The 15,443-nt window shown below is 31.1% G+C and overlaps 1 protein-coding gene across 2 annotated transcripts in view; it reads right to left on the bottom strand.

Moving 5' to 3' along the window:
- Positions 1 to 1,846: 1,846 nt before the first annotated feature.
- LOC127284040 (LIM/homeobox protein Awh-like) overlaps positions 1,847 to 15,443 on the bottom strand; it is a 59,422-nt gene continuing 45,825 nt past the window's right edge. Inside the window, exons 4-6 of one of the 2 annotated variants that reach the window (XM_051309321.1) lie at positions 3,982 to 4,227; positions 2,950 to 3,120; positions 1,847 to 2,496 (exon numbers count right to left, since the gene is read on the bottom strand). In XM_051309321.1, coding sequence (XP_051165278.1) covers positions 2,429 to 2,496; positions 2,950 to 3,120; positions 3,982 to 4,227 — 485 coding nt within the window. In that variant the 3' untranslated portion in view covers positions 1,847 to 2,428. Of the gene's footprint in view, positions 2,497 to 2,949; positions 3,121 to 3,633; positions 3,898 to 3,981; positions 4,228 to 15,443 lie in introns of those variants that run through there. The other variant, XR_007843428.1, reaches the window with a different exon arrangement.

Genomic DNA, 15,443 nt, shown 5'->3' on the forward strand with positions numbered 1-15,443 from the left:
ACGATTCTCTTAACAGCCTAGACAGCGTACATTAAGAGAAAAGGGAGGAATTTAGCATAAAAAGGAAAGAAGGAAAGGAAGGTCCTATTCCTACCACGCGAATTAGACAGAGTCCGGCATTCAACGAGAGAAAATACCAAGACTGAAACTCCAATAGCCTAGGCGGCGTGCATTAGAGTGAGAGAGAGAAGAAAGGTTACGGTAGCCTGGACAGCGTACACCGTTAATACTTGATACATACTCTCGAGCCTAGACAGCGTACCAAGAGATATGCATTATACTTACAACACCTGTCTGGAACTGTAGTATATTGGTAAGGACCTCCCTCTCAGCTCACACTCGTTGGCTTGCTCTCGACTAAAGCTGGCGGACTGGAAGTGGCGCGCTCCTCCGGATTGGTTGAGACGTCTGGAACTCTGCTAGGCCAAAGTAAAAGAAAAGGCTTGGTTGTTCCTCCTTCCCGCTGCGATCATCTTCCGATTTTCCAGCGTATTTAAATATTTCCCAAAACATCTCACTTTCGGGTGACTTATTAAATTTAATTAAATAGACACCTATTGTTTACGTCCAGAAATATTTGAATTTTAAACTTTATTTGTATATATAGAAAAGGTTCCTCAGGGGCAAAGCCAATGATAAGTAGAATACGCGTGTAATTAATCTTAAAATTACTTCTTTATTATATTGAAGTAATATTAATGTATTTTATAACAATAAACTATATTATCATGTAAGTGGTTTATTTTAAGTAGCAAAAAATTATGAACTTTTACAAAGAATATGAAATCCGTTTTTTAAAATTCAAAATGGCGGATCGAATGTTGCGGACGAATTTTTAAAAATTGCTTCGATTTGCTTAAAACTAGTTACATAATTTTTTATAACATTTTGAGCCAAAAACTCGATTAAATTGCTGTGATGGAAGGGGAAAGTGTGCGTAAAAGTACGATTTCTCCTCCTTTTAAGCACTAGTGCGTAAAAGACAGCGATTTAGTCGAGTTTTTGATGCAAAGTGTTGTAAAAAAAAATTCTCTAATCTAAATATTTCGTATAGGGCTCGTTGGATGCGGAATTACGTCAGCTTTCAATTGGTAGCTTCAGAATTGCAATAACTTTATTTAGTTGTGAAATATTTAATTTTTTATTAAAATTAATTAATTAATATCTCGAAAATAAGAAAAAAAAGACATCTTAAATTAAATTAAATTAATTTTTCATTAAATGTTTAATAAAAAAACTATCCCATTAAAGTGGATGATTGCAGCTATACAAAAAATCCGTTTCTATTACTTTTTCCGAGTACTACTTGTTTACCAATTTTCATTAAAGTCGGTGATTTACACATTCGTAGATTTATTTGTTAGAGTCCATAGCGCGCGCACTTACAAACCCTACTTTGATTAGTTATTTCTAGTGAACCAGGGACGTTTCACCTGAACCACCTATGGAATATTAATTTTAATTCCCTAAACTATAAAAGAATGCAAAAAAATCGATTTTTTGACTGTTCACATTGGGATTCTTCCTTAATATCAAAGTATTGATATGGTCTCAAAAAAATTTACTTCAAAAACCGACTTACAAAATTTCTTATTATTGACAAATAAGCAAGTATTAAAATTATGAGTAAGAATATTGGTTAAATATAAATATTATTAATTATTATTTAAATATTAAGTACCGCAATTATTTTTGTGTTATATGATATGCAATTTAAGTATGTGACGACAATTACAGATACAATTAGATTATTATAAAATGCTTCTTTACTTTTATGTTTTACGTATTGTAGTTATTAAGTTTATTGGTCTTTTAATACATAGTTTTTATTTATAACTAGAAGAATAAAAACAGTGGTAAAAATTAACATGGTCAAATGCACTTTACATATATTTTCATTGTGTTTAGTTTACATTATTTACATTTCGAAAAGTCTTATATAAGCTACCTATACATGTCAAGAATTCTTTTGAAGTTCTCAATTTTCAAATAAATTCAATTATTCTAATTTTACATTAATTATTATTAACATTAATAAAAAGTTTTTCGACTACAGAATTCTAAAAATTTATAAATTCTAGTAATTCGATAACAATATATATTACATACCATTAAAGTAACAAATTAATTAATTCTGCTGACAAAACCATAACAACTAATTTTTTTAAGTAAACGATATTACTTTCAGACTAGAAGATAATTTATAATGCACCGAGAAAAGTTGTCGTTTAATTAAAATGATTGATTCCTTTAATTAACAAAATCAATATTAAAGGTAAAAGTCTTTAAATCAGTAGATTATTATGTATATTATCACATTTCAGTAAGTTAATGAAACATTTTCTCAATATGCTATTATCCAAATATTAAATTATTTGCCACATTTAAAAAGATTTCATTTTGCAAGTAATTACAATTAATTTTGTTCTCATGCTTCGTTCGGCATCGATAAGATCATTGAGTCTTGAGATATATCATCCATTGAGTGTTCCGTTCCTGAAAAGAGATTGTTTTAAATATTTAAGTAGTTTTAGCAGATTTGAGAGAGGATTACGAGAAATTTGGTTCTGGTACAGATTTTTTTACAATTTAGCGCAAAATTGTGTGTACCTTTAGTAAATTTTATTAAAAAATATATATATAGGTATTACATTTTCTCCGTGTAATATCTTATATTTCAAGTTTTAATGAAAATAAAAATAGAATAAAACTAGACTTTATATTATCAATATAAAGTTTCATTAACGATAAAGATGATTTCATTGCGCTAAAAAGCATAAAACATTACTTGAAAATTGGATCTATTATAGTAGCCAACGTACTGGAGCGAGGTTATATTATATTAGAAATAGAACGTGCTAGTTCTATTATAACGTTGGTTGCAATTCGAATTATGAAACTTTTATTTCTTATAGAAAAAAGGAAGCCTAACTTAATAAATTTACTTACCATGATTTTGGTATAAAGAAGGCGTTGGACTCTTACATGTTGTTGGACTTAATTGAGCTTGATGCTGATTTGGTGGCTGCTGCTGATGTTGAAAAGAATACGTCAAATGTAGATTGATGTGTCGACTGAAGTCTGCAGAAGATGATATTGAATTTGGAGGCGACTGATGAGCTGCAAAGAATAAAAAATAATAAAATTATGAATAGTATACACATCGGTTCTCAAGTAAAACGTAATGTGACTAAAATGGATCAAAAATCATTTTGAATATAATGTTTCTGTATTATTGAAAAATTCGTACAAACTTAAATTCAGGCTGATCTTTTTCCGAAATAATTGTATCATTAGATTTTACATGGTATTATAACACATCCGAACTAAAAATTTTCACATAGACTTCTACAAAGGAACCCACGTGGATTCCTATTTGGGAAACTATATACGATCCTATGCACAATCGTATATTTTTTAGGACCAGATGTGATATAATACCAAGTAAAATCTTATAATTAGATTTTTTCGGACATATAATCTATTGTAACGGATTTTGGATCCATTTTAGTCGCATTTGTTTTTACTAGAAGACCAGTGTGTAAATAAATAATAATTTTAACAAAATTTTGAAATTTTTATGGTATTATAAGTATAAACAATATACTTAGCAACAAAGGGCCAAAGACAGACATTTGTTTTTAGCAGTAGTGTCAGTCAAGAACGTCCCAGACGTAAACGAGTGGTACAAATGTCAACTTAAACAAATTTAGCTGACTTTTATCCCGTGTCGCTTATGGTACTATTTATTCAAAAGGCACAAACGCGTCAATTTGAGACATCTAGTGACAGGGACATTTTCAGCTTAGGGTACACATTGATACCGTTTTCATTGAGTATAATAAATGAATGGCTTCATATCCCGTCTTCAGATATATGAAACTGACATTTTAGTGCCTGTAGAATAAAAAGTAAAATAAAATTTATTAAATTAATTAGGTGAATTTTTGAGAATATTTTCTGTAAAGAATGTCCATGTACCATGTCCTTTCATTTTTCCAGTATGCAAATGTTTTTTCTGCCTTGCTCTTGAATTTTGAAACCAAACTTGTGTCACTCTTTTGCTTAAACCTGTCACATGTGCAATTCTTTCTAGGTCTTGGCCATCAGGATTACTATCAAGCTGAAAGTTGGCTTGCAGTACGGAGAGTTGTTCTTCTGTAAAGGTTGTCCTTACTCTTTTAGCCTTGTTTCCACCTTTATTTCCATTTTCGAAATCTCCACCTTCTACAGACATTCAAAAATTACAAATTTTTAATAACTCTTACTTCAGAAGGAAATGATTGTAATGCGAAACATCACTAAACCTGTTTGCAAACAAAACATGTGAAGTACATGACAACTATAATTTTGTGTTAATAATATTTTCCCTACAACGGAAAATCTGCGGCAAGTGACATTTTTATAAAAATGTAATTTTTGATTTTAATTCCCCTACTGAAAATTTTCACATAGTAAAATACATAAGTTCAGTTTCAAGACCTCTGTATAGGAATTCGCGTAAAGTCATATACAAAATTATCCATAAATTTATGACACAAATTGGTATAGTTATTTTAAGGGGACTTTCTGGTTTAGAATTCCAAAAAAATAAAATTTTTTTTGCTTGAAAATGTTCCTTAGTATCATAAAATTACTATCCCAAAACGTTTTTTAAAAAATATGTAAAAAAAAGTTGTAATCAAAAATTGTTTGATAGTCCTGGCTCAATGTATTGTTAGGTTTTTTCAAAAACTGTCGGAGAGGGTTAAGGTTTTTTGAAATATTTAAACGCAGTGGATTTTTGAAGACTTGTAACTTTTAAACAGAAAGAAGAAAAAAATTTGTCCTGTATGTTTTCGAAAAGTTTTTTCTTGCTCTTTCGAACGGTGCAAAAATTTTTTCAAAAAATTCAAATTTTAACCCTTTTTTTAAAAATTAAACATTTTTGACTTTTTTTTTAAGTTTGGTCCATTTTATTTTTTTTTTTGTAAGCTAAAAATGTGTATTTTTACCATAAAAAATATTGAAATGTCCTTTTTTGTTATTTTCGAGATATTAATTAATTAATTAATGTTAAAAAAATGAAATATTTCATAAATATATAGAGTTATTGCAATTCTGAAGGTACTAATTGAAAGTGGACGTAATTCCACATCCAACGAGCCCTATATGGACTATTTTGGATTAAAGGATTTTTTTATAAACAATTGCCATGTTAACCAATTGTTTATTAACAATACACTTATCCAAAGTACTTCATATAGATCTCGTTGGATGCGGAATTATATCAACTTTCATTTAGTAACGTCAGAATTACGATAACTTTATTTGTTTATGAAATATACAATTCTGCTTATATATTATTTATAATTTTTATATAAATAATAAACTATTAAGATTAATAAAAAATGATATATTTTATAAACAAATAAAGTTATTATAATTCTGACGTTACTAAATAAATGTTGACATAATTTCGCATCCAACGAGATCTATATGAAGTACTTTGGATAAGTGTATTGTTAATAAACAATTGGCTAACATGGAAATTGTTTATAAAAATTCTTCTAATTCAATATAGTCCATATATAGTGAAAAAAAGTTAATTGAATCAAGTAAATGCATTTCCTTGAGGTACTTTACTTGAAACAAGACGATATTTTCTTATAGGAAGAAATTTATTTTCTTGAGTCAAGTAATTTTGAGCATTGAGCAATGTTCTTGAAATAAAAAAATATGAGTTTCATACAAGTAAGTATATCTTACTGTTTCAAGCGAACTGTTTGACCTGCGTTAAGAACCGAAAAAGTACTGAATCAAGAATATCATTTTCTCATGTCAAGTGATTTACGTTGAGTATTTATTTTCTTGGGTCAAATCGTTTTGTTGTTTCCTTCGGAACAACTTTTTACTTCATCTAATACTCATAGTCTTGATCCAAGAAAATGAAAAGATTAATAGAAGTTGATACTTGTTTCAACTTGATTAAAATTTATATTGTTTGAATTAAACTTTAATCAATCCAAGTGTTTAATATACTTGAAGCATTTTCATATTATATTGTTTCAAGAACATTCAATTTCTAGAAATAATATTATATTATCTTAAATGAAATAATTTATTTTTTCAGTTGAAATAGTGATATAATCTTGAATGAAATCATTCTTTTGTTTCCTTGAAAATATTTTTTATTTAATTCAGCGCTAATATAGTCTTGAGTCAAGAAAATGCGAATATTAATATAAGTAAATACTTGTTTTAACTTGATTAACGCATAGTTCTTGAATTAAGAATTTAGTATTTGGCAGAAGTAAATATGTTATTATCGCAACCCAATATTTTATTTTCCCGAAGTACCAAAAAGTATTCAATCAAGAATATTATGTTCTTAAGCAAAATAATAAAATATTGTCTAAAGAATTTTCATTTCTTGAATCAAAAAGTTTTATTCATTTGCTTTGAATGAATTTTTTACTCAATACAAATCCCGTATTCTTGATCCAAGAAAATATTTCTCTCCAAATGGATATGAAACTTAAATATAGGAGTTTTTGAAAATCGTCAATTGAGTCAGGTTGGCATAGTGATCTACGTTACTGCTTCTGGTGCGCGCAACCCGGGTTCAGTTCCTCGGACCGTGAAAAATTTTCATTCAAGGTATACTTGTTTTAATTGTGTTAAGTATTAATTAAATATAAATATGTATGTAAAATAAACATAATGTAAAAATATGAATGTTAATAATAATAATAAATAAAAATGGTTGACTTAAGAATTAGACATGGTGGGATGAGAAAGGGGTTCGAAAGAGCAGGAAAAAACCTTTCGAAAACATACAGGACAAATTTTTTTTTTCTTTCTGTTTAAAAGTTACAAGTCTTCAAAAATTCACTTTCTAAATTTGAATCAGCGGAAAATCGCTGAATGGGCAGCTATAAGTATGCAGCTGATTCAAGCAGCGTATATACAATGATAATTAGCGCATATAAACTATTCCATTAGTGTATATACGCTGTTTGAATCAGCTGCATACTTATAGCTGCAAATTAGCGACGTTTCGCTGATTTAAATTTAGAGAGCACTGTTTAAATTTTTTAAAATAATTCAACCCCCTCCCTCTCCGACAGTTTTTGAAAAAACCTAACAATACTTCGTTGTTAAAGTACTCACCCCTAGGGCTAAACTAAATTAGGACATTTCATGGTCAACTCTTTTTTTTTAAATGGAACCACCTACTTTTTATGCCGGAAATCGATAGAGCAGGAAATTCCACGTCGAAATCGTTGATGCACTTTTTTTCGATAGATCGACCTATTTAGGACAAATAGGTCATTTAATTTTTATTGTATTAGGGGGAATAACTTTAAACTAATTAATTTCACAAAAATATGTTTCAGTCAAAAGTGGTTGTGGTTAAAGGGGAATATTCAGTGATGACCTTGAATTTGTCCTAAATGACCTAAATTAGGTCATTTCAATATCAACTCATTTTTTTAATGGAACCATCTACTTTTCATGTTATAAATTGGAAGAGCAGGAAATTCCACGTTAAAATCATCAAAGTACTTTTTTTGACAGGTCAACCTATTCAAGTTAAATAGGTCATAATCAATTTGACCTACAAGGCCTTGGTTAGGTCTAGTCTAGGTTAAATAATTTTTCATGAAGAAAGATCAAGTTTTTATGCAAGGAATCGTCAGGGCAAGAATTTTTATGTAAAAAACACTAAAGTCATGTTTTTAGGTCAAATAGGTCATATTTAATTTCTTATTAAACTGTATTTTGTATTAAAAGCATTTTATGCAACTTTTGGCCAGTTTTTAGAAAACTACTCAGAACTCACCACGTGAAGGTGGCTGCACATCGAGTTCCACCTCCTCCTCACCCAACCGACCTACCTTAACGAAAGAGTTTTTTTTTGTATTTTATTTTTTAATTTTTTTTAAGTTTTTCTATTTAATAAAAATGTCACTCTCTAAATCTAAATTAGTAAAAATGTTTACTAATTTGAATTAGTGACTCACTTTTTGCAAAAAAAATACAAAAAAAACTCCTTCGTTAAGGTAGGTCGGTTGGGTGAGGAGAAGGTGGAACTCGATGTGCAGCCACCTTCACGTGCTGAGTTCTGAGTAGTTTTCTAAAAACTAGCCAAGAGCTGCATAAAATGCTTTTAATACAAAAAACATTTTAATAAGAAATTAAATATGACCTATTTGACCTAAAAACATGACATTAGTGTTTTTTACATAAAAATTCTTGCCCTGACGATTCCTTGCATAAAAACTTGATCTTTCTTCATGAAAAATTATTTAACCTAGACTAGACCTAACCAAGGCCTTGTAGGTCAAATTGATTATGACCTATTTAACTTGAATAGGTTGACCTGTCAAAAAAAGTACTTTGATGATTTTAACGTGGAATTTCCTGCTCTTCCAATTTATAACATGAAAAGTAGATGGTTCCATTAAAAAAATGAGTTGATATTGAAATGACCTAATTTAGGTCATTTAGGACAAATTCAAGGTCATCACTGAATATTCCCCTTTAACCACAACCACTTTTGACTGAAACATATTTTTGTGAAATTAATTAGTTTAAAGTTATTCCCCCTAATACAATAAAAATTAAATGACCTATTTGTCCTAAATAGGTCGATCTATCGAAAAAAAGTGCATCAACGATTTCGACGTGGAATTTCCTGCTCTATCGATTTCCGGCATAAAAAGTAGGTGGTTCCATTTAAAAAAAAAGAGTTGACCATGAAACGTCCTAATTTAGGTCAAATTCAAGTTTGTCACTGGATGTCCCCCTCTGAGCACAACAACTTTTGTCTGAAACATTTTTTTGTAAAATCAACTGATTAAAAGTTATTTCGCCTGATAGATTAAAATGGGACACCCTGTATGTACAAAATTTGAGATGGTTGGCTAAAACATTGTTAAAGAATTTTGAGTTTATGTGTCGAAAGAATATTGAAGTCAAGTTCAAAGGGTTTAGCTATATTTTTCGTGAAATTAAATATGTGTACCAAGTTTCAGCTTCTTAGCATTTTTAGAATATAACTATATTCAATTCAATTCCAATCGGATTCGCTATAATTTTTCTTTAACCCACTCGCGAAAATACGTATGTATGCCAAGTTTGAGCTCAATCGGTTGAAATGGCTAGGTTTTAGGAGGGGGAAATAATTTTGTCTGTATCCTCCATTTATCGTAATTATTTCGCGACAAAATTTCGATCCTCATGGGTTCGAAGCTAACATTACGATATAAATTGAATAGCTTGCTCTGCTCTAGCTAATTGTGGCGAAAAAAAATCCTGATTCTGAAAGAAGTATTGGGATAGGGACTGGGTAATAGGCCCATTGCAATTCTGATAAAAGAGTATCTAAATATTTAAAGTATGTGGAGCTGGCTTTCCAAGTGAGTTGGACGTCCCACTTCAATATTGCGCATCCATAAGGGATCTACACCCAATAAAAAGATATTGACTCTAGCCTTCCTCATAATTATATACTCAGTGTGATGATGCCAATGCAGTTTTTGGTCAAGGTAGATACCGAGATACTTGAGCTTAAAACGGATAAACAAGTTAGATATAGGGGACAGTATGGTTGGTTGCACCACCTTACGAGATATTTCTTATATTTCTAGGAATTTATGAGTGTTGATCACATTTGGCGTTAGTTACACAGAACGCCTAACCTTACGCAAGTTCATTAACACGCATTATTTTTCCTGATTTTTCGGCGTAGAATTAAAATCATTCTGCAGATAAAAGTGCTAAATTTAGTCTTGCCTATTTTTCGAAAAATGTTTGCTGTTCTTTCGATGTGATTGCGATTTCAATAAACGTAATTACAATCGTAATTTCACTTGAAAACAAAAGTTTCTATGATAGTTAAATCGATTCAAATTTTTTTTAACATTTTGCTAGTTTTTAGAAGATACCTCACAGGTGGTGCAAGATGCCCCTTAGACGAATCCGACATGAAGCTAAATGTCCATACGGTTAGCTTACTGTCGACAGTTGGACGAATGCACGTCGACATCGTCTATTATGTCCGACAGTTAGCTTAATGTCCACCGCCACTTCGTCATTTAGAAAAAAATAGCATGATTCACTTCATCAACAATTAAACAATCGTTGTAATCAAATTTAGTTAAGTTTTCCTTTTCAATAATGTTACATTTATTTACATATATATTAATAACATACCTATATATTTATATGTAAATTATATGGATTTTATATATTAATATAAATTAATACATTAAAAACAATTTATTTAATACTTATTAATTAATAACTGGGATTTATATAATTATAATTAATATAAATTAATTTGTAATACTTTCTAGTCTATTGTTTTTGTTTTCGTCAAACACTTATAGTATAAGACACTTATTCATATTTTTTAAACTGTAATTAGTGAGAAATTGATAATTTTAATTCGCAATCGTTACATTGTAGTTGAAGCAGAAACATTCTATACCAAAGTTTAGATTTTTAAATCAATTCTTTTAAATGGATAGCAGTTCGTTCTCTAAATTTGAATCAGCGAAACGTCGCTAATTTGCAGCTGATTCAAACAGCGTATATACACTGATGGAATAGTTTATATGCGCTAATTATCAATGTATATACGCTGCTTGAATCAGGTGCATACTTATAGCTGCCCAATCAGCGATTTTCCGCTGATTCAAATTTAGAGAGAGGTAGATCGTCGTATTCAGTTCAAAAGATTAATGAAGGAAAAAATGATATCGGAAGAAGGAAATAAAACAATGTGGGATCGAAAACAAATTGAAAAAGTGATTTTAATTTTAAATAGTGAAATTGAAAAAATGCTACTTTTTATCATTTTTCAAAAACATACGAAATTCTTCGAATTGGTACTGAGAGTAATATTATTTTAAAACGCAATACCGCAAGTGACGATTTGATCTACATGACCCCTTATAAAGACTATTCTTTAAAACTCACAAAAGCACACAACCAAACTGGTCATGGTGGTCGCCCTATTGAAAATCCCTCTACAAGATCTTGTACAAGAAAATGTACATTTTCCGCACCAGAACTGGTACGAGTTCAGCTGCTGAACATGTACATTTTCTTGTACAGGGATTTTCAATAGGGTGACAGAGAATGGTTGAGTATATAAAAAAGTGGCGTATCCCCAGGAGTGCTTGTTCAATTTTTATTAGTTTATGTGAGTCATGTAATCTGAAAAAATCAGTTTCAAAAAAAGGGGTGGTTGTGAAATCAATTATTTCGAGAGGTTTCAATGCACGCAGTCAAGTCGATTTGATCGACTTTCAGTCTTCTCTTGATGGAGAGTATAAGTATAGAAATTGAATACAATTAAAAAACAATAATGAGTGAAGAAGAAAATTACACTTCAGAAGAAGAGGAAATATGGAAATTGAAGAAAGGTGAAGCTTCGCGTACCCCGAATTTCGATTCGGGATACTTTGATCGAAATCCAGATAAAATCATATTCCTCCATAACTACTTGCAAAATTTAGAAACTTTTGATTCCAAGAATATTGAATTTTTAAAAACTATTGTTCAAAAAGGGTTTAGAATTTCAGGCGATGTGAAACCCGCAAGATTAATGTCATTAGGGAAATACATAGTTTTGGTGATTTTGAAAATTTCAAAGACTATCCAAAATGGCGATTGTCTATACATATACAATTTATTATAAATTACCAGGATCATGCCCAAAGTTTCTGCACCTAAGACCTCTCAAATCGAAACAAGCCTCTAATGTAGCAGAGGAGTCGTCTAAGATTTTCTATACGTTTGGGGACCCAGCCATTTTGCACAGCGATAATGGAAGAGAATTTGTGGCTAATGTTATATTATGAGGTAACTTATTTCTATTTGGCCGCAAAGTAAAATGGTGCACAAACGATCTCGACATCCACAATCCCAAAGGAGTATTGAACGTGCTAATGCCGACGTGGAGAACATGTTGCGAGCATAGATGACCGACAAAAAATCGACTGAGTGGATATGAGACTGTTACGAGGTTCAGGTAACATAATATCATATGAAATTATTCTTTTCATTTTTTTAAAGAATAGTTTAATTAAATTAGTTTAAAAATTAAAAAAATCGTTAAAATTTTCTTATGGAAAGAGTTCTAATAATTAGTTTTATTTCAGTGGATAAAAAATACTTCGAGACATCGTATAATCAATAGAGCACCGTACAAAGCTGTCCTTGCGACCCATACCTAATGGCTTAGCCAGGTTCAATCTACCTCCGAACGTGACAGAAAATTTACAAACAGAAATTTGTATTTGAAATCGCGATTTGAAATCGCCCTTTCAAATTTGGAAAAAATGGATGTAGATCAAGAGGACCAAACTTCTTCAAATGCTTAAACGCAGGACGAAAAAGAAACTCCTAACGAAACAACCGAAATTCAAGTGCAGAGATTTTGCAGTGTTTGTCAATCATCAATAGAAATAAGGGACATATTAACTTGTTCAAAATTTTTTTTTGAAAAGCATCTTTAATGTGGAGATCAAGTAGCTGTTGATACTTTCCTTTGTGCATTATGTGCAAAAGAAAAACATTTACTTGATGTCCAAAATGATTGCAATAAAAGGCAAAGAGCAGCTGCTGAGAAAATGGTTACCTTTTCTTAAAAGATGTTTCCACCACTGTCTATTGGCGATTGCGTGACTCTGGCAATACCAACTGTCGATCGAGGGCCTTTAGATTTTAGTCACATTTTTGGGGTTGTTATAGACTTTAAAAATGAAGTTTACCAAGTAGGGGCTTTACCTTATCATTGACCGACATAAAACCACATAAATCCATTGCCTGAACTATCATATTGCCCTTTGAAGTTGAATATAGAGAAGCCCAAGTTGAGGATTGTGCATTATATCTCCAGTGACTATTCTTGTTGCATAGTCCAATTTATTAATCTTAAGTAGCTTAACTGCATTGGAACTTAAGTTGGTAATAAGGTTTGGAATTGGTTAACGAGAATTTAAGGAATGAATTAATATTTTCATATTTTCCTGACTGTTAACGCTCTAACTCATACGCCTAAATATAGGAGAGGTTGCTGCAACACTATGATCGACAATTCCTCAAATTGGTAATTATTAAGTATTGATTAGTTTAAAATCATAAGTTTTGCAAGCTTGTATTGTAACGAATGTAATGAAAATTGCGAAATAATTCGTTGGTACAGAAAGAATTATTTCCAGTTTTCCTATAATGAATTGGTAAACAGCTATTTGGATACAACCATATATTTTATATAGGCAGATCTGCCATACATAATGACGTTCCATACATATAGATGTTTAAGTCAACAAAAAAGTTGGTAACATAACCTGATTTTATCGCCAGTTCAAAACAAATCCGTATAAATCCGTATAAAAGAAAATAATAAAAGCGTGAAAAAATGAGGACTCTTTACGCTACTATTAACTGAAACTCAATAGTAATCGTCAAATTATTTTAATTAATTTAATTTATTAATTAAATTAATTTATTTTTTATTAAATTTTATTAAATTAATTAATTTAAATTAATTTAATTAATTTAATAATTCAAACTTATTTTATATTTCGATGTGTGAAACCTAAAGAAAACGTTATAGAAGGTAAAATGGAGTGATACTCAATTATTGAATTTTTAAAGAACGAAAAATTATATTCCACGTAAAAAAAGGTTTCAATCTAAGAGAAACTTAGATTGAGTAATCGTTATCGTCGTCGTCTACTTAGCGTCTTCGTAGTTGTGGGTGAAGCACTATCATACATTGATCCTATAGGTGGAACCATTGATCTCTTGAGTCAGATTCTAGTGCGATGGCGATTAGTGAAACTCAGGGAATGCGTTTTTGGTTTCGAAACGGACGATTTATATAACCGCTTGTGGAACGATCGTTGGAAAGGGTAAATTAAAAATCTGCCCGAAACTACTCTGGTTTCGACTAGGCGACGCGCATCTTCGGTGGGGGATCTCGATGGCTCGCAGCCGTTCCGTAGTGGGATCGTAAGGTCTTTCGTTACCTTCCGTGCGTTTCACCTATAGTATTTTTGTTTTACATTTTTAGTTTTCAATGTAGTGACCTTGAGCTCTCTCTTTTCGTGGCGAGTTTTTTATATCACAAATTTTATATATCTTAACAGTATATTGAACTTAACAAACAAGGAGAACTTGCATAGATTCAACATTAACTGTAAGATCCACTTGATGCACTAAACTGCTACTTATTGATCGGATATAATTTGTTCATAAGTCTGTGATAGTGTCATTGTTGAAGTTTGACTTTATTAAAAATATTGCTGCTGCATTTAGATCGGCAATTACTTATTATATTTTCATATTTAAATTGTTTTATTTATTCGAATTATAGTTTTGCTATAATTGTTTCTGAGACTCTTCGGTCCAGAGCCTCAGCAGCATCGTACCACGACCCAAAAAGTTCTAGAGGTGACTGACGTGTCTCAATTTCTTTAATGGCTATGTTGAATTAATTACATAGTTGTTAGAAAAGAATTTATATTTGAAGAAAATCTAGTTTTTTAAAGATTTTTTTATTTCTTCTAGTAAATTTGAAGCAGGAAGAGTGTTGCTTGGTAGATTGTAGTCAGAGTTGCCCATAGTAGTTTGATTATTGAAGTTATGTTTGATGTAAAAGTATTTCGGTCAACAATGATTTATTAAGATCGGAATCGATCTCATGTACAGAACCATCTGAATGGGATTTAGTAACCTTATAATAGAGCAGAGGGGAAGAAAGAGGTTCATTTGACATTTTTTCATCTGGTCTAAGTGTATACCTAAGATTGCTCTCACCTGAACACGACTATATCAACGACATTTTACTGGTACCAGGTAACAGATTAGAATGGATTGGAGGATTTGAATCTATGGAAAAATCCGTACTTTGATCGTCCTGGTTTACATACTCGGGTGCAGCCAAATACAATTGAGTTTGAGCCGGGTTGATTTTCAGAGCAGAAGAAGGAGGCACTAGTCTGCGAAGAAGATACCTTTCTTCCGTCTCCTGGTAGCCGATTCCAAATTCTGCTCTGATTTGTCGGATTTCGAGCTCTTTCATGTAAACCGGACAGGTTGTATAGGAGGCAGGATGATTTTGCTGGCAATTGTAGCAAATAGTTCTTGCAAGTTGCCTGTTACATTTCTCGGTGAGAAACATTTCTCTCTGCTAGTGCTCTTTGACCTTTAATGACCTCTTGAGTGAGATCAACGTTAATCCAAATTAAAAACTCATTCGGGTATTCAGTTTGCTAAGTATGCTCGTAGTTCTTATTCTTCTTCGATTTCACCCATCCCATTATCACTTTGCACGAACATGTTTACTTTGTTTTTGTAATTGTTTGAAAACCCAAAGGTTGTGGTAAGCCTTAAGTCGGCAGATATAAACGATAAGGATTTTAAATCGAGAGTTCACGACT

Source organism: Leptopilina boulardi, unplaced genomic scaffold (assembly GCF_019393585.1).
Source record: "Leptopilina boulardi isolate dan_hultmark-lab unplaced genomic scaffold, ZJU_Lbou_2.1 LbouV2_317, whole genome shotgun sequence".
NCBI lineage: Eukaryota > Metazoa > Arthropoda > Insecta > Hymenoptera > Figitidae > Leptopilina > Leptopilina boulardi.